Here is a 25,076-nt window from a genome sequence, read left to right as displayed (position 1 = left end):
CCCAAGTGGGAAGGACCATACACGGTCATCCTTACCACCCCATCAGCCATCAAAATCGCTGAAATCCAGTCTTGGATTCACCTGTCGCGGGTCAAGAGGGTCCCACATGGCTCCTCTCCACTGTGGAAGGCTGCTCCTACTGGCCCTCTGTCTATCAAACTTACCAAAATATAAGGGCAACACCCCATATGTCTGGAGGTTTTACCTAACTGAAAATTACACCAAGACCGCCTTTATCTGTAACACTCCTCCTTACAGCCACAACCAGCTCTTGGCAACCTCTGATTGCTCCCCCAACGGATGCAAGGCCCCCCTCTACCTAAACTTCACCCAATTTTATAATGTTCCTAGCTCACTTAAAAATCCTCTCCTTTGTTTTAACTATGAACAAACGGGCGAGTGCGCCTCCACCTCCTGGAAGTCCTGCATGGGTTGCACCTGGGGGACTTGCAAATCCCACTCGGCAACAAAGCAATTTACTCATCCTTCCCACCTAAAGATTACATTAACACCAGGCCGCAAACCCAGTACCCAGTTTTCCCTTTTAATCTCTGACCCCGGGGACAGCCGATGGACATCTCCCCAAAAGGCCTCGATTTATGAAACCTCCACCACTTCCTACCCCTCCTCACACATATACATATGGCGAGCATACGTCCGCACAACCCCCCAGGTTCACTCCGACATTAAACAACAAGAACAAACCCTCAACAATCAGATAGGCTCGCCAAAATCCTCGTCCCCATTTTCCTGGCTCACTTTCTTAAGGGAAGGACTTAGAATCGCTAACGCCTCCGGGCTAACTGACCTCACCTCATGTTTCATGTGTGCCGTATTGGGCCAAACCCCTTTTGTTGCTGTCCCCTATCCCATCCCCCCAAACATCAACACCTCGGCCTCTACTTCCTCCTTCTCCCCCATCAAGGAAGTAAGTCTCTACACTCCACCTGAGTTAACGCAGCTGCCAATATGTTACTCCTTAGGCCAAAACTTCACTAGCTGCAACAAAACTTTTCCAGTAACTACCAACTTAACTGCTCCACAAGGAACATTCTTTTGGTGTAACAACACCTTGTCAAAAACCCTCCACAAGGGCCAGCCACCAACCCTTTTATGCCTCCCTGTAACCCTTGTCCCCCGATTAACTGTCTACTCACCAGCAGAATACCAAACGCTCCAAGCGCCTCACCACCGTTCCCGGAGAGCCGCATTCCTACCTTTAGCTGTAGGTCTATCCCTTGCCAGTTCGGCAGTGGCTGCTGGGTTGGGAGGAGGAGCACTCGCCCAAACCCACTCCGGGATAGCCCAACTTGCCTCTCAATTACAGGCTGCCATTGAAAACTCCGCTGAATCCCTTGCATCCCTCCAAAGACAAATCACCTCTGTTGCTCAGGTTGCGTTACAGAATCGAAGGGCCCTAGACCTGCTCACTGCTGGACAAGGAGGCACCTGCATATTCTTGCAAGAAGAGTGCTGCTACTATATTAATGAATCTGGTCTGGTGGAAACCAGAATCGAAAACCTACAGAAGGTCAGAACCAACTTACAAAATCAGAAGTTTTCAGCCGACGCCACAGCGTGGTGGTCTTCCTCTATGTATACCCTCTTATCCCCGTTAATCGGGCCCCTAGTAATTGTCTGTTTGCTTTTACTCATTGCCCCTTGTTTCTTACAGTTCCTACAGCGGCGCTTCCAAGAACTCACGCGGGTCACCATCCATCAAATGATGCTCCAACCAGTGGCGGGCCCCGAGCAGCCGGAAAGTTTCCTTCTCCAGCCAGCCTAAACTCCTACCCCTGCCCCTCACCGCCCCAAGCCAGCAGGAAGTAGCCAGAGGACTATCGCTGCCCCTTTTCCTCTTTAAGGAGTTGGGAATGTCTGGTAGAAGGCCTCTCTGGCCCCATCCCCGCAGCCACATGGAAGGAGCTTAACTTCCTTACGTGACTCAGCACAATGCCCCGACTGAAGGAACTGCAGCCCCTTCCGCCTAGCAACCACCTAACCAATCATCACCTGCCTCTCTAGCTCCTGCCCAGCAAACTTCCTGCCCAAACCCTGACCAATCAACATATGCCCTTTCAACCTCCTGCCCACTCAACTTCCCGTTCGGCAAACTCCCCGCCCGACAACCGGGACTAACCAATCATCACCCCTCGCCACTGCTTTCCCACCGCCTCTGGCCCTCTGCCCCTATAAAACCGACCGAACAAAGAAAGCGCGCGCGATTCTTCCCTTCCCGCTTGAGTCGCCCGGAGATCCCAATAAAGTCGGTACCGGCCACCACGTGTCCTGCCTCGTGTCTACTGGGTGCCTGCCTCCGTGGGTTGGGGTCCCACAACCAGGGGTCGCACAGTAAATACATAGTAATTATTTCATTCACAATGTATTATCATTTTTTCTTCCCGAGACAGGTTTTGCTCTGTACTCCAGTCTGGATTGCTGCGGTGATGCAAATGTAATTCTCTTGCCTCAGCCTCCCAAGCAGAAGGGGCCACAGGCAGGTGTCACCATGACTGGCTTATTTTTTATTTTTATTTTTTTGGAGATAGGGTCCCATCATGTTGCCCAGGCTGGTCTCAAACTCCTGGGCTCAAGTGATCCACCCGCATCAGCCTCCCAAAGTGTTGGGATTACAGGTATGAGCCACTATACCTGGTATTTTAAGGTAAAATTTCATTTTGCGTTTGGGTCTCCTGGTTGTCTAATTTTCAACCTGGATAATAAAAACAACAGTATTACAAACAAATAAATATGCTCATGTTTTCAGCCATTTGAGCTATGCCATTTTATGTCTGGCAACCTGAAGGGCTGGCAGGGTGGGAAAACAGTGGTCAATTTTCTTAAAAAGCTTAATCATAAGGGAATATACCTGGACAGTAGGGGGCTGACAGCTAATTGCCCTAGTTAGATCCACTCCATTTCTGAAGGATACGGTCTGACCGTCAACCTCACCGGGCACTGTTTGAAATGGAACACCCCAAATTTGGTGTGAGTTCTAATCATAAGGTCTAAATGGAAGTATGACTTTTAGATACATCCTGCCAGGTTCCATGTGTCTGAATGCCAAACATCATGGAGACAAGGGTTGCAATAAAGAATAGGTAAAATAAATATAAGATCACCAATTGCTCTAAAGGGAAACTGACTTGACTAAGGGAGCAATGATGAAGAAGTAAGATTTAATGTTGGGATGCCAGGGAGTTTTGTTGGGTTGCATGAGACGTTGTACATTGCAGGGGATATATTACTGTTGTAAGTAGACCCTGGATGATGATATCGGCAACAGCACAGTGTGAGAGTGAATTTTCCCCTAGTAGCGCTAGTCTCTGAGCCACATTTGGAGTAGCTGGATTATCAACATAAAAATCTTAATGCCAGAATCCTTGTGGAAAGGTGAAAAGAAATGCTAGGTTTTGGAAGACCATAGGGATCCTGTGCTATTAGTTTAGAAAAAATCCAGTGTTTCAACATTTTAGCTAGTTGGAGGTCATTGCCAGGAAATAAATAATTCTATTCTTACTATGATTTTCAACAACAAATATGTCTCCAGAAGGTGGGCCAAGAAAACACATGTCAGTTTAAAATGCAATTAGGTAGATGTACTAATTGCTAAACTTCTCAGTTACTTATAATAAAAAAGTTATTTATATGGATAAGCTATATTGTTGCTAAATTTCTACACTCTCCTTGTGGCAGTTATTCTGAATTTTGATAGTTTTTAAAAAATATAGATTTAATGTCTAGGGAAGGTTGGCCTACTAGGTTGACAGGTTTGTTTGTGGTTTTAGTTTGCTTTCATGATTAATTAATATATCTTGAGAATAAAAACCAACACTGGTAGAATAGGAGATGGATAATCTAGAAACACCATGAGGTTTGCAATTCACAAAATAGTTATAGAAATGAAAAGCATAAGTTCTACTCATCAAAACCTGAGGCTCTTTTGAAATTGCTATTTCATTTCTGCTGTAAGTCTGTAAATTTTTTTTTTTTTTTTTTTTTGAGAGGGCATCTTGCTCTGTCACCAGGCTGGAGTCCAGTGGCCTGATCTTGGCTCACTGCAACATCTGCCTCCCTGGTTCCTGTAGTTCTACTGCCTCAGCCTCCCAAGTAGCTTGGACTACACGTGTGCGTCACCACACCCAGCTAATTTTTGTATTTTTAGCAGAGATATGGTTTCACCCTGTTGGCTAGGATGGTCTTGATCCCCTGGCCTCATGATCTACCTGCTTCAGCCTCCCAAAGTACTGAGATTACACGCATGCAGTTTGTGAAATTTTTTGTAGCTACTCTAAGCTCAGGTCAGGCTCACCATGGGAGTTTGAACAAGGATGAAAATTCCTTTCAGGTCTTCCAGAAAAGGCAAACTTGTATTGCTAAGAAATAGTCAGGCTCATGCCCCTTTATGTACCTGAAGTTTCTCAAGCTTCCATTCCTACGCCTCCTCTTAGCCCTATTTAGGGCAGTTTAGCAATAGGAAAATTATCATTACCATCTGTTTTCTCAAGTCCAATGTGAGGTTGATTTACAATTTGGACCTCTTAGATTAAAGCACCATTAACATTATTCTTTTGTTCTGAAAGTTCACATTTAGCATATCTAGTGATCTGGTCATATCAATATCTTTTGAGTCACTGGAGTTCCAATAATTCCCATATTCCAAAATTTTATATTGAAATTTATTTTTTCAACATAGATCCGGCACTTTGGGAGGCTGAGGCAGGTGGATTACGAGGTCAAGAGATCTAGACCATCCTGGTCAACAAGGTGAAACCCTGTCTCTACTAAAAATACAAAAATTAGCTGGGAATGGTGGTGCCCGCCTGTAGTCCCATCTACTCAGGAGGCTGAGGCAGGAGAATTGCTTGAACTGAGGAGACAGAGGTTGCAGTGAGCTGAGATCGTGCCATTGCACTCCAGTCTGGGTAACAACAGTGAAACTCCGAAAAAAAAAAAAAAAAAAAGATCTCTTTCTCGCTCTCTTTCTCTAGTGTAAGCACATACACCAAAATTAAATTTGTTTAATCCAAAAGTTCTGTTCTTGTCAATGTTTAAGGGCAAAACATGGCAAAAATCCCTAATCTTGATCAATTCCTCAATTATATTATGATACCATGCAACAGATTTTACTTATAAAGTTTACAGTACAAGCTCTCCTTACAATTTAATGGGAGTTAGGCATACCGACTACCTCTTATATCATGAATACAAGGTTAAGTAGACTTTTTCACTTTCACTGTATAGATGGAAAAGCAATATAGCACATGCTTGTTTTTGTTGTTGTTGTTGTTATTGTTGTTTGGTTTGGTTTGTTTTTTAAGAGACAAGGTCTTACTCTGCTGCCCAAGCTGGAGTGCAGTGGCTTTCAGAGTTCCAGGATATAGTTCACTATAGCTGGGCATGGTGGGCATATAGTGACCTATACCCTGGAACTCTGGGGCTCAAATAATCCTCCCACATCAGCCTCCAGAGTAGCTAGAACTATAGGCATGCACCACCATACCAAGCTATTATAATCTTTAAATTTTTTGTAGAGATAGGATCTCCCTATGTTGCCTAGGCTGGCTTGAATTTCCCAGGCTGATTTCAAACTTCTAATCTGAACCAATCCTCCTGCCTCAGCCTCCCAAGTACTAGACTTGCAGGTGTGAGCCACCATGCCCAGCCTAGCACACTCTTTACTAGTGATCTAAACTTGTTTTTGCTATTACTTGCTGTGTGACCTGGAACTAGCTTTACAACCTCTCTGCATATCAATGTCCTTTGCTGTAAAATGAGACCAAACTTGCATCTACCCACTAGGTTTGGTGTGATAAATACATGTGTAAATATGTAAATTACACTTACAGCTATGTCTGGCACATAAGGAAAACACAATAAACATTAGCTATTGCATTTAGCAACTATTTTACAGTGTAAAAAATCAATTCATTTCTTGCCATCAATTAGTTATGCTTCTCAGTTTATGTATATGCTCATTTCTTTTTCGTTTTCATTTATTTTCTGCTAAAAATCATAAGTGGAAAGGCAATCTAGCACACACTTGTCCCTCAGATGGCATGTTCAAGGACCACAACATTATAAGCAATTTTAGGGAGTTGAATGTCACTTGGTAACCAACTACCTTTAAAAGAAACTGCATTTCATGATGAACATGTTAAAAATAGTACAATAACTTTGAAAGTGATCACTAAATAAACAAAAAATAAAATGCATTCTACTTAATTTAGATAGACAACTGCGTGTACATCATTAAAAATTTATTTATGAAATAAAGATACTGTTCTATCTATGTCATTGGCTTTTATGAGGATTATAAATTTTAACTCATAGAGTGATTATCAGTGTCACCCAACTGAAAAGAGCCTAATAAATGCTGGCTAGCTATTATTTGTGGTAAAGTGAAAAGCAATTATCATAGGACAGCAATAAAAATTTCACAAGAACAAATTTGACTGTTTCAGAGTTAAATAGTTATCAATGGCTGTCAACCAGGGATAATTTTATCTCCTGCCACAGCTGGGTTAGGTACTATTGGCATCTAATGGGTACAGGCAGATGCTGCTAAACATATTATAATGTACAGGACATCTGCCCACAACAAAAATTACCTGGTTCCAATTGTCAATAGTGCCAAGCCCAAGAAACTTTGTTTTACGTAGACATTTTTGTTTATCTCTAAAGTATTATGCCAATTATGCCTTCTTTTAAACTCTGTAGACTATTAAGAATATGTAAACAAAAGAAAGATAGGTTTTTTTCCCCTCATTAAAACTGGTAATTTGGAAAAAAAAAACTTAAAAATTATCACTGGAAACATTTCCAAATTAGAGAGTATTTAGACTAATATATTAAGGCTAATTAAATAATAGTGAGGAAAATTTAAAATGCAAACATTTATTAGGTATTAAAGTTTTAAAATTAATATTTTATATTTGCATGCACTGATAAGACTAAAAACAGAATGATATAGGAAGAGACGTGGGTTGAAAAATTACCTACTTGGATCAGTAGATGTGTATCTCACAATTCTACATTGACAGAGGACTCATGTGATTGGGAATGCTATTAAATATATATATATATATTTCTTCCTTAATTTTTGAGGTCATCAAAAATTTTTAAATTAATCTATCATACTTTAAATTCTGGGGTACATGTGCAGAATGTGCAGGCTTGTTACATAGGTATACATGTGCCATGGTGGTTTGCTGCATCCATCACCCCATCATCTACATTAGGTATTTTTCCTAATGCTATCTCTTCCTAATCCTCCCACCCTCTGCTATCCCTCCCCTAGCCCCAGACCTCCCAACAGGCCCTTGCGTGTGATGTTCCCCTCCTTGTTTCCATGTATCCTCATTGTTCAACTCCCATTTATGATAGACTGGATAAAGAAAATGAGGAACATATATACCAAGGAATACTACGCAGTCATAAAACAGGATGAGTTCATGTCCTTTGCAGGGACGTGGATGAAGCTGGAAACCATTATTCTCAGCAAACTGACACAAAAACAGAAAACCAAAAACCATGTTCTCTCTCTCAAAATATTTTTAAAACTCTGTATAACAGGCACTCAGCAACTAAATGGGACACCTTTCATGAGAAATGATGTCAGTCATAAGCAATGGTCAGAGCTTTACTGATGCAGGACATCAGTCTTATATGTAAGAATTTATGGCTATTAAACTTAAGAATTCTGGTCAGTTCTAAATCCACCCTCCATCTTTCACGTTTTCTTTTTAATAGAGGTTTGCTTATTAATTACAATAATTTTTCAAAACTGAGGTGTTCACCTACTTCTTAAGTTTAATACCAGTGTTTTTTGAGGATATTCAAGCTATTAAGGAAAAACCAAGAATCATGGTTAAAACATGAGTAATTTCTATACAATAAATTTTAAATGGTAATTTATTTTTTCAAGTTTTTCATATCTTTCAAAGTGAAGTTTTTGGCCAATTAGAGAGGACTAATAATCTGACTCTGAGTTTGATCAATAATATTTGAAAGTAACAACTTATTAGATTTCAACTAGCCATCAATTAATAGCTTTTAGTTTTAACAGAATGATAAAATACTGAATAGCAGATATAATAAATATTTTACATATATATATATATATATATACCTATGGATATGATGTAGAATTGGATAATCAGAATTAATGAACTTGCTTTTTCAAAACTTCTACATTTATTTGTGTATAAATACATGCTGTCATATATATACTTTCTCGAACCAATATGCAAATTTCTATAGACATGAGTACATTTATATTTAACTTTCTAAGGAGGATCTCAGATGGTTTACTATAAAAGACATATGAAATAAGTGAGAAATATGATTTCAGGACCCAGGTCGAACATGTGAACTTTAGTGTGATAAGCATTGATAGTGTGAACATCCAGCAACATACTGACATATCAGTGTGAAAGATTTAAGTATCTTAGCTGTACTCTAGCTCTTATGTCAGAAACCAAAACAAAACAACTCAGACTAAACTATTTCAAACACTTTTCTACAAGTAGAAACCCAAAAGAAATTTAGGTATAATCTACAAGGCACTAAAAATTTAATTAGCCAGAACATTAATGAACCTGCATGTTCATGACATTTTTATGTTGGATAGACACATAGAAGTTTCATTGTTTAACCTTCATATGCTACAGAGTGTATTTTTTCATTCTAATAAAAATGAGTTTTGTTAGAAAAAGCAAATTGACCTTCTTAATTTGCTCTGTCAGGATAGTTGATTTCCCTCCTATATGTATCTGTATTATAGTGAGAAAAAATCTGGACAGAATTGTAATCTAGAGAGACTATCTAATTTTTCAACAAAGCTTCATGGGGTGGCATTACCTCAAATATTGTTCTCTACAAAGCTAAAATATTGATTTTGTCAGTAAGCATTTAAGAAATTGATGAAGTTCTGGGAGACTGACTCATACTAACCCAGATTGGCAAATAGGCTCAGGCTCTAGTGCTAACTAAGATCCATTTGCTGTAGCTGCTCATTACAGCAGGGCAGAGAGTAGTAATCTATGGTTTTGGTCTGGAAATGGAATTAATGGCACTTGTAGCATGTATTTGCCATTTACATACTAAGCAAATTAAATAGAAATCAGCATATAAATTAAATTGCTAATTAATTTATTTGCAAAAAATATATCTCTCTAGTGCTTAGAATGCATGAGCTCACCATTCTCCTGGCTTCTTCTGTGATAGAGTAGGAGTAGAACACAAAGAGGTGCATGATTTTGAAAATCATTTCAAATAAATCTGATGAATTGTGCCTGACATACTACAGAGAATACCTTTATATGTTACCATGTCCTTGCCTTCCATGACTGATATCTTCTCTAAGCAGGAATAGACAACCACTGCCAAATTCCCATCTTCAAGTTTAGCATTAAGTCCAGTCTAATTACTCTCTTTGTTTTTGAATTATCTGTATAATTTCATGGAGGGAAAACCTAATAAAAATTTAATTATTCTTAGATTCATTTACATTCTAGACTTGCTTTGAGAAGACTATAACAGGTTATGGTAAGAATTTTTGAAATGGTCAGGAATTCACGGTTACAGCAGAACAAACAAAATTCTGATATGAATAACCTAAGGAGGGGTAACTCATACATTCTCAATAGACTTTATTTCATTAGGTTATAGGTAGCAACTATTCTCAATTCCCTTTAGGAGTGGAGAGGAATTATTTAGCTGTGTCTATTCTTATGGTTTTATTATTTTGTACAGTTTATGTTTACAGAATTTTCTTTACAGTCTATATCCCTTGGGGTAAGGAATCATATACCAGTCATTATTGTATTCTTACAGCTTTTCCCACACTGACTTGCATAGAATAGCTTTAAATATATCATTTGAAAAAATAAATAAGTAAAAAATAGATTAGAGAAGGACTTCAATTCTCTTGTTTTGAAGGTTGAAGCAACTGTAATTTTATATTTAAAATAATGGTACAATCTTCACTTCTATTCAGGTATTTTCTTGTTTGTTTTCATAATTTTCCAAATCATTGTTTGAACAATACTTCAGATGAAATGGAATAAAAATGTTGGACTCATTTGAGAACTTAGTATAAAGAAAAAAACAGCAGCAGATGTTGCAAAGTCAAAAATTATTAAATGGACTGAAGGCTGTTAGGAGAAGTTAGTAGCAAACTATCCACCAACATCAGTGTCCCAAGTCATTGCTCACAGGAGGGTTAAATTGGATCTCTTTTTGGAAGTTTAGACTCATTGGAATCTGGTTCTTTGCCAGAGAAACCTTGTTTCCATGTTCAGAGAAACTTTCAGCATATTCAGAGAAACCTTCAGCAAGTTAAACAGAGCTCCAGTCAGAAAAGCAAAACCTGAAGCTGTCTCAGGTCTCATTAACAGAAGCAAGAACTGTCATACACAATTTAGATCTAATGCAAAGTAAAATAAATTTGAGAGTTTTTCATAAAAAAAAAAATCCACATCTGTGGATTGGCTAGTAACAGAGCTGCCTTTCAATACAAGCTTATAAGGCTAAAGTTAAAACTCAGATTTGAGAGCAGTTTAGTAATAATTTATAAATATGATATAAGGAAATATAAACTAAATCAGGGATGAATCAGTGCCTGTTAGAGATTTTCTTTTCTTTTAAGGCTATTTTTTTCTTATAATTTCATGTGATTTTAAAAACTATATTTATATGGAGCCGTTTAATTTTGAGTGAATGTCCAATAGCTGCTAATTAATGACCCATAACTATTGGGCCCATGGAAAGGGTTACAGATTTTACTATAGAATCCAGCATCAGTAACTTTTGTAATCCTGGGATCACAGGAAGATTCTTATTTCAATTAATTTGCCAATATAACCTTTCCTTTTCTTCTAAAGTCATGTGCTTCATATTAGAAAAAAAATACATAAGTTGTAGTAATAGGATGCAGTACAGAGATAATTCTTCTTTTCTTTTTCTTTCTCAGCAAGCCTAGTTTTACTTCCTGCAGGAAGGGTGCAACTCACTGGCAGTTTTGCTGCAAGAGCACACTTGAACAAGGGAGACAGTGACACTTATAAATTTAATAACCTGACACAATAGCCATACTATTATGTCCAGTTTCCATTTGCCGGAATGGGACCTCACATTCAATGCTTGACCTGATTGGCTAAAATCTTGGAAATTTTCTAAAGAAGTAAAGGCAGGGGAGAGCAAAGGAAAAGAGGTAGTAACTTGAGGAGTGCTTAGAGAAGCGATAACATTTTCAAATAAGAAAAGGGAATAAGCTTTGACCTAAGACTGGCCTGGGCTTTTCCAGACATGTCAGGACAAATATCTAGGTTAAAGTGTAAGAAATAAGAACATGGGATATGTTTATTTCTTTACTATAGCTAACAGCTACTTTAAGATTATTAGCAAAAGATTTAAAGTAAATTAACCTTTGAAGAAACTGTTATTTATAGGTAATGAGGAGAGCTTTAAAGAAGAACCTTTTATATATTCTTATTTCCTACAATTCCTCCCTTTTTCTATTTATAATTCCTCTTCAAACTTATTTAACATGTCTTGACTCATTTGTTCTGTTTGTTCTTCTAAAAGAAGTAATCTATCTAAATAGGATGGAGGAGGGGTTGGGGATATCTTAGTAAGAGTTGTGTCTACTGGCCAGAGATAATACTTTCAAATACACTAATCAACTCCCAATTTATTAATTGGTATTGGAAGCTTCAATTATTCTTTCCTTTCAGGCACACTGATCTTGTGTTAAAATGAAGTATTCACCATATGGAAAATAAAATGCATCTTTACCTCCACTTTACATTATGTAAAACAATTTCAGATGAATTCCAGATTTAAATGTAAATAATAAAGCAAGTTTCTAGAAAAATCTTGTATATAGGTCTTCATGATTTTGGAGTAGGAAGCATTCTTTTTTTAAAAAAAAAGACACTGTACTAGCTATAAAAAAATTAATAGTTTGGACTACATTACAAATAAGAACTTCTATTCATTATTTACAGGGTGAAAAGACAAACAGAAGAGAAGATATTTAAGATATATTCATCTGACAACAGACTTTTATCCATTATATTCAAAGCACTTCAACAAATCATGAGGGGAAAAGAAGCGGAATATAACTTCAACAGGCACTCCATAAAAGAAAAATATCCTCAAAGCATATAAATATACAAAATAAATCATTCAGAAGAAAATGTAAATTAAAAAGAAAATCTGAATCTAATATATATACAGCAGTATAAATAAAATGATGAAGACAGAAAATAAGTGCTGGTGAAGAAATGGAAAATTAGAATGGTTTCAGTTACTACTTGAAATAGTCAAATTGGTATAATAGCTTTGAGAAACTGGCAGCATCCACTAGCATTAATATATGACATACCTTACACATTCTCTTTGAGCTAGCAATTCCATTTCTAAGTATATACTCAATAAAATTACAGACATATCCAAAAAGGTGTGTATAGAACTCCCTATTTGTAATGAGCTAAACTGTAAACAAATCATCAACAGAAGTACATAAATTCTGCCTCATTCATATAACAAAATATGTTGAGGCAATTAAAACAAATGATTTTTTCTACAAAATTCAACATGGATGAATTTCACAGATATAATGCTGAAAAAAAAAACAAAACAGTTTATACTGTATGATTCTATTTACATACAGTTTAAAATCAATCAGAACTAGCCAAATAGTGTTAAAAGTCAAGATACCTTTGGGAAGACCGTAACTGCAAGGTGCACGAATGAGGAAATGGGCATGCTAGCTATGTTCTGTTTCTTGATCTGGTTGATGGTCACTTGGAAATTTGTTGAGTTGTAAACTTATATGCACTATTCCTTATCTATATTTCATTAAAAAGTTTACTTAAAAGTGCACAAGAGCCATTTATGAACACAGTATTATTAAAGACACTTCCATGCAATTGATATATTTTAGGAAAACATAGTACTGTCATATGTTCCTTTTAAAAACACTATAATTGCTTCATCTTAAAAACTGCATTATATAGCATCTCCAAATAATTTATCTGAGAAAAAATGAGTCATTTAAATAGCTATCACAGCAATTTGAGTACAACCTTTATTATTATGATTATTATTATTTATACTTTAAGTTCTGGGATACATGTGCAGAATGTGCAGGTTTGTTACGTAGGTATAAATGTGCCAAGGTTGTTTGCTGTACCTATCAACCAGTCATCTAGATTTTAACCCTCACATGCATTAGGTATTTGTCCTAATGCTGTCCCTCCCCTCGTCCCTGACTCCTTGACAGACGCCAGTGTGAGATGCTACCCTCCCTGTGTCCATGTGTGCTCACTGTTCAACTCCCACTTATGAGTGAAAATATGCAGCATTTGGTTTTCTGTTCCTGTGTTAGTTGGCTGAGAATGATGATTTCCAGCTTCATCCATGTCCCTGCAAAGGACATGAACTCATCATTTTTTATGGCTGCATAGTATTCCATGGTGCATATGTGCCACATTTTCTTTTTCCATTCTATCATTGATGGGCATTTGGATTGGTTCCAAGTCTTTGCTATTGTAAACAGTGTCACAGTAAACATACATGTGTATGTGTCTTTATGGCAGATTGATATATAATCCTTTGGTTATATACTCAGTAACAAGACTGCAGGGTCAAATTGTATTTTTGGTTCTAGATCCTTGAGAAATTGCCACACCGTCTTCCACAATGGTTGAACTAATTTACACTCTCACCAACAGTGTAAAAGCATTCCTATTTCTCCATATCCTCTCCAGCATCTGTTGTTTCCTGACTTTCTGATAATCATCATTCTAACTAGCATGTGATGGTATCTCAATGCGGCTTTGATTTGCATTTCTCAAATGACCAGTGATGATGAGCTACAGAATGGGAGAAAATTTTTGCAATCTGTCCATCTGACAAAGGTCTAATATCCAGAATCTACAAGGAACTTGATCAAATTTATAAGATAAAATCAACCCCATCAAAAAGAGGGCAAAGGATATAAACAGACACTTCTCAAAAGCGCACCCTTTTGATGAGTAGGAATCATTCTGTATCTACTGAGACAAGCTACATTCCTTTGTTTCCTAAGCCTTTCCAAAGGCTTATTTTTGGGAAGCCATGTAGATATTTGAAATATGTAACTTTGCCTTTTTGTTGTTTGATTTCTCTTTTCATGAACCTAGGTTATAGTATAATACAATAAAAACTCTTTCATAAAGTATGTTTAAGGAATAAGAGATAATAATAACCTTTTATTATTGTGAAATAAAAGGATGTCATGGAACAGTAGGGTTCCTTTCAAAAATTTGAAGAAAAATGTAAATCGGAGACAATGTCTATTGCTGTATAAATAGCAAAACTTCCTGCTTTCAAAGAATTGGTGTATCTTCTCAAAACCAAAAACTATAAACCATGGCCAAAATGTCTAATTTATATAGGATTTTTTGTATTGTTTCTGGAAAGACTGTAACATACATAGCAACCAATGCAAAATTATTCCTATATAAAAACATTTGTTTTTCAAAATATAATTCCAATCTATATTTAAATCAAACCATGTGAGCACTCCCGTTTCAGTATATTCATTTCAAGGACACTTACAGATACATTGTGTAAAAATTTCCTGCCAATATCACAGCAGGTTGATATACTCAGCTGCACATAACTGCAGTATTTTTCTTAAAGCTTTGAAACTCTTGAATGAGAGGTGGAGCACTAAGTGTAGACATTTAATGTATTAAATTTCTGAGACTTCAAAGGGAGCATAATTAACTCAATGCTACATAATTTCTCCAGAGACAGAAAAAAAAAAGATGCAAACAGAATTTATATATTTTTCCCCTTAGCAATTACATGACAATGCTAAGTAAGCAATTTCTTTTATAAAACTAATTCTTCTGACTTTAAAGTTAATATTTCTCTTGAATATTTCAATAACTTTCCATGCTAACTTGTAAAGTATAGAAAACAGTGAAGTTGAAAGTTCTGCTATTCCCCTCTTTTACCAGATTTCTCCCCTGAACTTCTCTCTGTTTTAGGTACTTGCTCAACTTGGTTGTGTCTCTGCCCTCATCATAACCTTTAGTTTCTCTATTTTTCCTAATTTCCCAATCTACCAGTTTCTTCCTAGCTTCATTTGCCTTTCTATCCATCGTATAATCCATGGTAAACCATTTTCTATAAATACTTGTAGTATCCAAATTTCTGTACCCCTTTGACCTGCTGACAACGGATTCAAACCCAGGGTGTCCTCTATAATTTGCAGAGCTGCAGAACATAGCTGGACGAAATTAGAGAAGAACATCAATTCCAGATCTAGAGAGGTCTTTAATTTATTCAACTATATACTTGGAATTGGACAAAATATTACATATTATATTTTTCAAATCTGAAACATGATGATTTAATATTGTTTCGTAAAATCTATAAAACCTGGTCTTAAAAGTCCTTTATCTTTATTGAGCTTTAATCTCTAAAAACCTGAAAGAATATTCTGGACCTTATTCTGGACCTTTCAACTCAAGAAGGTTAACAGGGATTAAATATGAAGAATTGAATAGGTATATAAACCAATAACCATGAGAAAAGGGACAGAGGCCATCAGAAAAATGTTTTGTATAAATTACTGAAAAATAAAAAGGAAGCAGTGATATTTAATCAGAGGAAAGGAGTGACATCTGGTGAAGCATGGTGGCAGGAGCTGTAGACTAGAGACTGTCTTATGGGCAGCAATTAAGCATCAAGACCTCTAGCCTGCAGAGGCCTAGAAGTCTTGATAGTTGGAAAGGCCAAATGGAAGGTAGGTATGAGATAAAGAGCTGAAAGTATGGGAACATAGAGGGTTCTTGTCATTCACAGTAGTTAGGTTTCCTAAAATCCTATGAACACTGTGTTTATGAATAAGGAATCATTGCTCCTAGAAGAATAGTTTGGTCCCTGTAAGCCTCTGCTTTTTACTTTTATTTTTATTTAAAAGCACTTTATTTAATATGCATTGTTGATTCATTAACATTGAACTCAGGGCCAACACTATTATAACTCTTGCCTATACACAGCTTTTCTAACACAGGTATTTCTGTATGATGCACATCACAGCTTTCTTGTGCTTAGGGACACTGCACCAGCACTTCAACACTATGTTTGGGAGATATTTTAAACAGTGAAATCACTGATGAAAACACAAAAAATCGAAAAAGGAACTAAATAAATAGATTGAGAAAAGAACAATTGCTTGCTGTAGAAGAGCTGAAACAAGAACACAGAGAACAGATTTATCTGACCTTAATTACTAACAACACAAGTTTATGAGCTCTGCAAATACATAATCATGAATGTGCCCCAAGTATTGATTTTGGAGTTATATAAAAAGTTTAGTGAATAGGTAAATTTGCAAAAATAAAATCAGTTAATAAAAAAGACTGATTGTACTTAAATGTATGTTGATTCTCACATGCTGTCACATGTAAAACGTCCCTAAAAGCTGACATTTATCCCTATGAAAATAAATTAAGAAGCCTAGGATTCTCTTCTGAATAAATAGATGAATTTTCTAGGTGAATTTGGGCAACTAATGTTATCATTATTATCCAAGAGCAAGGGAACATAAATACACATGCAAAATCTAGCATTAACTCCAGTAAAATGACTATATCCATCTTCCATCTATTTAATCTAAATGATCAAATTACCATCATATAATGAATTAATACTGTTGGTGTTCTGAGTTAAATAATTTTTTAGTCTAGGAATTTATAATTAGCCACATTATCATCAAGGATGAAGTTAGAATAAATACATTTTCATAAGTAAAAATAATGACAATGATTGTGGATGATTGTCATTCACAGTAGTTAGGTTTTATAAAATTCCCATGAACACCGCATTTGTGAATATTGAATCGCTGCTACTAGGGGAAATACAGACTTTGGTCCCTGCCAGCCTCCTCTGGTGTTATACATTTCTATTTAAAGGCACTTTATTTAATATTCATTGTTGATTCATTATCATTGAACTTGTGGCCAACAGCACTATAACTCTTGTCTCTACACAGCTTATCTAACGCAAATGTTTTCTCTGTAAGAAGAAACACTCTTCCTTCAGAAGTTACTTCAAGATATTTCCCAGCAAAGCAGGAAACTAAGAAATTGTAAGACACAGGAACCAGGAATTTGTGGATCTGACCTACTAGAATTTATTTGATTTTAGGGATGCACTAGAAGCAGAGCAGGAAAGGGGTGCTCTGAGAAGAAATGCTACAGTCAGGAAACAGGGACTTTGGAGATTTGCTATTGAAAATAAGAATTTAGAATTTTAGTAGCCAAAGATAAAATGAAGAAAAAAGTGAGAAAAATAATAACTCAAACAAAACCTCTGAAGCTGAGTGACAAAAAACTAAACATAATCATATCTTAATACTTTGTTGTACACTGAAAAATATTTATATTGATAAAATAGAAGCACAGATTCATATCTTAATACTTAATATTTATATTGATAAAATAGAAGATACAGATTTTCATCTTACAAAGTCAACTTTTAGTCAAAATATGAACAATTTATTTCTGGTAACAGAATAGAAAATGTATGCTTCCAACACACTCAATATAAAAGTAAATCTGTGAATCATGGAAGCTGAGAGGTAGAAGAGTGGAAAAATAGTGAAAGAATCTTTACAACTAGCATACTATACTGTCAACAGTAGTCGATATGAGAATAGAAGTGTAACTGTGTTATAGAAAGTCATTTAAAATTGTGCTACAACTATTAATATGTTGAAAGGATGTGCCAGTGTTGGTGAAAGAAATGAAGTAAATCATGACTTACCATGTAAGAATAGACAGGTAGGAGATAAACTAATAAATCAGCCAATAGTATTTACCAGAGTAAATAAAAATTAAAGCAAAAAAGTTAAAGAGCTAAGAGTCATTTAATCTACTGATATGGTTTGGCTGTGCCCACACCCAAATCTCATCTTAAATTGTAGCTCCGATTGTTCCCATGTGTTGTATGTGGGACCGGGGGAGGTAATTGAGTTGTGGGAGCAGTTTCCTCCACGCTGTTCACTTGGAAGTGAATAAGTCTTATGAGATCTGATGGTTTTGTATGGGGTTTCCCCTTCAGATTGGCTCTCATTCTCTCTTGCCTGTCACCATGTTAGACGTGACTTTCACCTTCTGCCATGATTTCGAGGCCTCCCCAGTCCTGTGGAACTGAGTCTATTAAACCTCTTTTTCTTTATAAATGACCCAGTCTCAGGTATGTCTTTATTAGCAGCATGAGAATGGACTAATACATCTACAAAGGGACTATTATAGAGCCATTAACTATTATTAGAAACACTTCATATATCTCAATAGAAGTATCTCCTAGAAGTTACTAAGTTTAAAAATCCAAGCTCAGAATTTAAATCTAGTATACAACTATTTATATAAGAAAAATAATAAAAATGTGTGTGTGTGTGTGTGTGTGTGTGTGTGTGTGTGTGTGTGTGTACTTGGAATGCCACCTAAGACATTATTTGCCTCATGAAAAGGAAATCAAGTGTTTGAGGAACAGTGGCAGGATATTATCTTGTTGCATCTCTTAAATTTTGAACAATGAGGATATACAGGGGATTCTAAAAGTAACTACGAATTAAAATTTCAAACTAAAAATAATTACTTCTGAAAAGAATAACTAGAGGTAGAAAGAAATAGGCTCTTGTTTTTAATTTTAAAACCCTAGAATTTGATTTTTTAATTCTGTTCATGTATCACACACACACACACACACACACACACACACACACACACACACTCTGACTGAACTGTTTGCCCACCATTGTTTGCCTGATTCTTATTCAATTTTCAAGATTCTGGTGAACACAGCTTATCTGTGAAACTTGTCCTGACCCCAGCTAAGGTCTCTGTAGCATGAGCCAGTTCTCCTATGGTATTCTAGGATACCATTGATCCATCACTATTATAGAATTTTCTTTCACATACTAGCATTTAATTATATGCCTGCCTACTCCACTAGACTGAGTGAAACTTTAGGTGACACAAAAATGATTCCTTTTTGTGTTTTCAGAATTTCAATGCACTCTTTCCACTTCAGTTCTGCCTGTTATTGAATGAACTGCTTTCAGCACTAATAGGGTCAGCCTATTCCCTACTCAAGACAAACAATCCTAGAACCCATGGAGATGGTGGGATGTGTCTGAGAGCAGGTAAAAGAGAAATAGGAATCACCTTGGAGGTCAGAGAACAGTACAATAGAGTGAGTTTAAGCTAGGATAGAAGTGATGATAGTTAACATTCTTTCTACCATTCCTCCATTACTTCTTAAGATGCCCGTGGAATAACTTGTTCACAGTTTGGAGACATAACATCAGTGATTATAAAATATATGTTACTAAAAAAGTGGTAGATTAGTGGAGAAAGACAAAGAAGTCCCTAAGGAAAGATCAGAGATTTTATGTGTTTGGGGACATAGATGGTAAGGATACATTATTATAAGTTGTTCAGGGTCAAAAATGGGGAACCAGGTGAAAAGTTAAGATCATATCAGTTGAAACTGATGATCAGAAATATAAGGATTGCCAATGAAAATTCCTTTAATGAAGTCTGAACTAATTCCATCTGCCTTTGAAGCAACAATTGTAGGTTATTGTGATGAGTAGTCATCCCCTGGTAGAAATTCATGAATTCTAACAGTCTGGGGTCTTAGCTCATCAATATTCTTTTTCCATTCTACAATCTCCTCTTCGTCACTGGTTGCTTTCCCAAGACCTATGTAAAAAGGCTCAGCTTGTTTTATCCTAAAAATGAAAGAGATTTCCCTGTTTATGATATCCATTTCATGGGTTTTTTTTTTTAATTAAACCATAACTTACCTTTACTTTCATCAACAAACTTCTCAACAGGCTAGTTAACATACCTACCTCCACCCTTCCTTTTTTAGCCCTTTACCTTCTTGCTCCATGCCCTGCCTCTGTGCTTTGTTTATGGTCTTCCTTTTGCTTAGAGTGCCTTTCCCACCTTTTTCTGCCTGATCCAATCCACATGTCCTTTAATGCTCAACTCAAGAAGAACCTCCTTCAAGATACCATCTATAACAAACTCCTTCCTCAACATTTCACAGCTGTGTATTTGACTTCTGCAACCAGACACAGGTGGCTCTGGAGCTCAGTATAGATTTATGTGTTCTGCCATCACATGCATCTTATAATGCTGATACTCTTTCATTTTCCTTTCCCAACACCAGGCTATAAACTTGAGAAGAGGAATGGGATATTTGTCACCATTGTATTGCTAGTGCCTAGCATAGTTTCTATAATGAACTGGATAGTAAATCAATGTGTATTAAACTAATGAAAAACAAATAAACTACATCTCAAGCACTGATCTTTCTTCTGGTTTGTAGTCATGCATTTGTAGCCACCCTGTCTGGGAACCAAGGTTCAGCACACAATTTCTAGAGACGAACTTCTTGGAATTAATCCCAGATCTATCTCTTCCTAGTTTTGTCATCTTGACAACTTAAACCCTATGTGTCTCAGCTTTTTTGCCTACAAAACAAGGATGATGTTAGTACCAACTCAAAGGCTTTTTATGAAGATTATATGAGTTCATTGTTTAAAGAGGTCTTAGAAAAGAAACTAGCAAGCAGTAGTAAGAAGACAGTAAGCACTATGAAGGTGCTAAAACACAGTTAAGACCACCTGAAGAGTCCACTGCTAGCTCAAATTTTACATGTTCTAAACTGAACTCTCAAACATACTCCTCCACCTTATTTGCTTGTAACAGGTAATGGCAGCTGATATAGTTTGTAAAGTTGGGTCATCACTACCTCCTTCTCAAATTTATATGTTGAATTCCTGACATCCAATACCTTAGAAAATGACCTTATTGGGATATAAGGTCTTTACAGAGGTAATCAAACTAAAATGAGGTCATTAGGGTGAACCCTCATCCAAATGACTCATGTCCTTATAGAAGAGAGAAATTTGGATACACAGACATACAGGGAGAGAAGAAAATGTGAATAGACATTGGAAAAAGACAGCCATCTACAAGCCAAGGAGGGAGGCTTAGAACATTCCTTCCCACACAGCACTCAGAGGAAACCAACCCTGCCAATATCTTGATTTTAGATTTCCAGCCTCCAGAACTATGAGATGCAAACTTTCTGATGTTTAAGGCTATGGTAGCTCTAGCAAAGGAATATACTAGAATTATCTCTGCTATAATGAACTAACCAAGATGGGTAATTTATAAAACAAAGCAGTTTAATTTTCTCACAGTTCCACATGGCTGAGGAGGCTTCAGGAAACTTACAGTCATGGTGGAAAAAGAAGCAACACCTTCTTCACAAGGCAGCAGGAGAAGCGAGAGCACAGGGGAAACTGCCACGTTCAAATGATCAGATCTTGTGAGAACCCTTCACAATCATGAGAGCAGCGTGGGGGAAACCGCCCCCATGATCCACTCAACTGCCACCACCTGGTCCCTCCCTCAACAGGTGGGGATTACCATTCAAGATAAGATTTGGGTGGGGGCACAGGGCCAAACCATATCAATACCATGTCTCTTTTGTTAATTCCTAACCCACGACACAAAGTCCAGTTCAAATATGCAGGCTTAGTGAAGTTTTCTCTGATCTCCTCTAACAAAATGGCCACAGATGCTTCAATCTCATCTACTGCAATTTTAACATCTTAATTTATATTACAGTCTCTCTGTACTTGCTTTCCATCTTACAGATTTATGGTTCTTGAAGGAAAGAACCAACTTCTTTAAAAATGGAAATACTTTATATTATGAAAAATATCTAGAAGTTCAATAAGATTCTCGAAGTCACTTGCTGAACTCAAAAAATAAAAATTTTATACTTGTTTTTAAGCATAATGAAGTTTCATATTAAAATTAAAAAAAGGTATTTCTGACAGTTTTCCACAAGTTTTACAATTCTTAGTAATTTATATTCTGCCTTAAGTTCTTTGATACTAACTATATTGTGAGTGTCAAAGAACTTCTAACATGTTCCTAATTTGGAAGATTTATGGCAGTACTTCAGGAGCTAACAGAAGCATAATAGTGAAACGAGGCAAAAAAAAAGTATTAAATAAATTCCCCCAAATTTAAAATATTTTTAAAACTCCCATGTGAAAGTATATAATGTCATGACCAGTTATATCCCTATGTAACATTAAAAACTGGAAGTGAGGCAAAATGACTGACAATAAACTTTTACAAGGCAGGCATTTTAGAACACAGAGATGTTATACCAATCACTAGAAAGTCTTACTTGTGTTTTTACAAAGTTTCAGAGCTTCTAACTATATGAACAGATACAACTAAAAATTTGAGGATGCAGCATCATAAAATGTACAGTGGTCATCACTTTGCAGAGTTTCAGACACTTTCAATTATTTGTCTTGGTACAGAGTTCACAGAGCAGAAGCAAATCTATATATATTTTTGTAACAGTAATCATGTTTAGGAAATAACATGATTCAAGTAAATTTTTTTTTCCAAAAGTAGAATTTTAACTTACAAAAAATATTAAGGTTTAGTTAGAGAGCTTTGCACTTGTGAATTTATTCTTGATCTTGCCAGATTTATTCAAGTCAACAGCACTTTTAAACTTCTATAAGACTTCTTAAAATTGTTCTATGTGCCTAAATATATACAAATACAAACGTTCTCAGCAATTAACTGGACAGTAAGGGGTAAATGAGATGAGCAAAGGATTCACTATGCTACCTCCAATAGCGTTAACGAGAGTTGTGTAGTTAATTCTCTCCCACTGCTCTTAATTTTCATTTCCTCTGTAAGGTCTATTCCAAAGCTTTTAATTTTTTCACACAACTCTCACCCCAAGACAATTTTCACTTACCTCAGTAATGAAGGATTTGGCTGTGGCAGGATTCATAATAAGGATCGCTCGCCTAAGAGTGTCTCGATAGCGATTCAGTTCTTCTATTCTCATGGTGTCAAAGAGAGTGGTGATCATTTTGTTGATGTTGTTTTCTACCTTCTGAAGTGCAACATCCATTCCCTGCTGAGAAACTTTGTCCAAGAACTCCTGTATTCCACGGATATCTGGAAACAACAAAAGCCCATCAAAAATGTGAATTATTGTACAGAAGCAAGGCATGAGCTATTTCAACGATATCAGAATAGATTATTGTTCCACATTGTAAACTGTCTAAAATTACCAGTAGAACTGACAGAAATCTCAAATACATTTAAGGTTTAGTACATTTTGATGTGTTTACATAAAAAATGTAGGAATTGTTATTGTTTTTTTATTAATTTACTTTTTGAGGTGGAGTTTTGCTCTGTCACCCAAGCTGGAGATCAGGAGCGTGATCTCTGCTCGCTGCAACCTCTGCTTCCAGGGTTCAAGTCTTTCCTCTGCCTCTGCCTCCCTAATAGCTGAGACTACAGGCAGTCACTACCATGCCTGGCTAATTTTGTATTTTTAGCAGAGACAGGGTTTCACCGTGTTGGCCAGGATGGTCTCGATCTCTTGACCTTGTAATCCACCCACCTCGGCCTCCCAAAGTGCTGACATTACAGGCATGAGCCACCATGCCCAGCACAGAATTATTATTTTTAAAATAGATTTCTTTCTATCTACATGGAAACTAAATGATCTCAATGCTAGAAATGTTGGGTCAGGGTACAGGGAGGAAGTTGGAGAAATGCCTCATTTCTCTAGAGCAAAACATGAGAAGAAGGGAAATGCATTCTCTATTTTCCTAAGCATTTTAAAGGGTAATATTAACCTCATGAAAGCATGAATATCATTTATGACAGATGAACCTGAATCAAGATTATGAATGTTTCATAAATTAGGCAACAGTATCACTAAACTTGACTTTTATCAGGTAAATAGAAAGTTTCAAAAGGTTATCTTCAAAGGGCCTCAGGTCACTTAGACCACAAACAAAAGCTGCATTTTAATCTATTTTATGAGTATTAGCTCCTTAGCTAAATTTTGAAAACTTGGTAGGAGTTACAAAGTTTGCCTTAGTAAGGAAAAAATACTTAATGTGCAAAACATATTGTTTTCAAAACATATTCAGCATTTTAGAAAATGTTAAGCAACATTTTTGAATGTATGATGATCAGCCAAATGTTTACATACTCATTCCAAAATAAGCAAAGTTCTACAAATTTATCAAATTAAAGAGTCCAGTGTCCATGTCACATTTAAATAAGAAAAGTAAAATTCAGTCTAAAGAGTGTATCATTTGTAGTTTGATGTGTATTTAAGTAACGTTAAGTGTCTGAAATATCACAAATATTTCTTCTTAGTATCAGATTGCTTGTTTATGGAAGAAGATATCTGAAATAAGTATCTGGTACAATATAATCAATATAGATTACATTATAATCCTAATATAGTAGATTTGCTTTTACCATATCACAAACTATATTTTTCATTACATATCCAAAGAATAAAATATTTGAAGGGCAAATACAAGAGAAAGATAAGAAGTAAATGGGATTGTAGGGAACTTATGAATTGACTAGATCTTAAAATCCTTAACTGTGTGTGCTTGCTTACATACAAAATTTGCCTCTCAATGGCAATAGTTAATTTACGTATTTTTCAGCATCCAAAGAGAAAAAGCAGTAAGTAAACCCACAGAACAGGAAAACAAATAACCAAAAATTTGGAAAATACATTTACTCTTAAACATTTATATTTGCAATGTTACAAATTGACTACAATAACAATTTTGCTTTCTTCTTCTGATTGCTTTCATTTTAAAATAGTCGTAAAGATTGTATGTTTACTTATGTGATATCTCTCAAAATCTGTACAACATATATACTGTATAAATTCTATCTTACATTTCTTATTATGAATTATATTGTAAACCCAGGATATTACCATCAAACCAGGTCAAAAAAGAATAAAATCTTCAGCTACAACAGAGAATGAGATAAAAGACCTGGAATAATAAAGGTGCTATATATTCATTCAATATCCACGTCAGAATGTACATAAGGGTGTAAGACTCTGAAGCATGAATTAATCAAAGGATTAAATTTGGTGGAATTTGGTTGACA

At 36.2% G+C, this 25,076-nt stretch overlaps 1 protein-coding gene across 2 annotated transcripts in view; it reads right to left on the bottom strand.

The window, feature by feature from the left end:
* Nucleotides 1–25,076, bottom strand: part of GRID2 (glutamate ionotropic receptor delta type subunit 2) — a 731,875-nt gene that overhangs the window by 671,557 nt on the left and 35,242 nt on the right. For both annotated transcript variants that reach the window (XM_037743424.1, XM_017542400.2), the window contains exon 3: nucleotides 22,888–23,093. In XM_037743424.1, coding sequence (XP_037599352.1) covers nucleotides 22,888–23,093 — 206 coding nt within the window. The remainder of the gene's footprint in view (nucleotides 1–22,887; nucleotides 23,094–25,076) is intronic.

Source organism: Cebus imitator, unplaced genomic scaffold (assembly GCF_001604975.1).
Source record: "Cebus imitator isolate Cc_AM_T3 unplaced genomic scaffold, Cebus_imitator-1.0 Scaffold144, whole genome shotgun sequence".
In the NCBI taxonomy this organism is placed as follows: domain Eukaryota; kingdom Metazoa; phylum Chordata; class Mammalia; order Primates; family Cebidae; genus Cebus; species Cebus imitator.
This window is presented reverse-complemented; position numbering and strand designations above follow the sequence as displayed.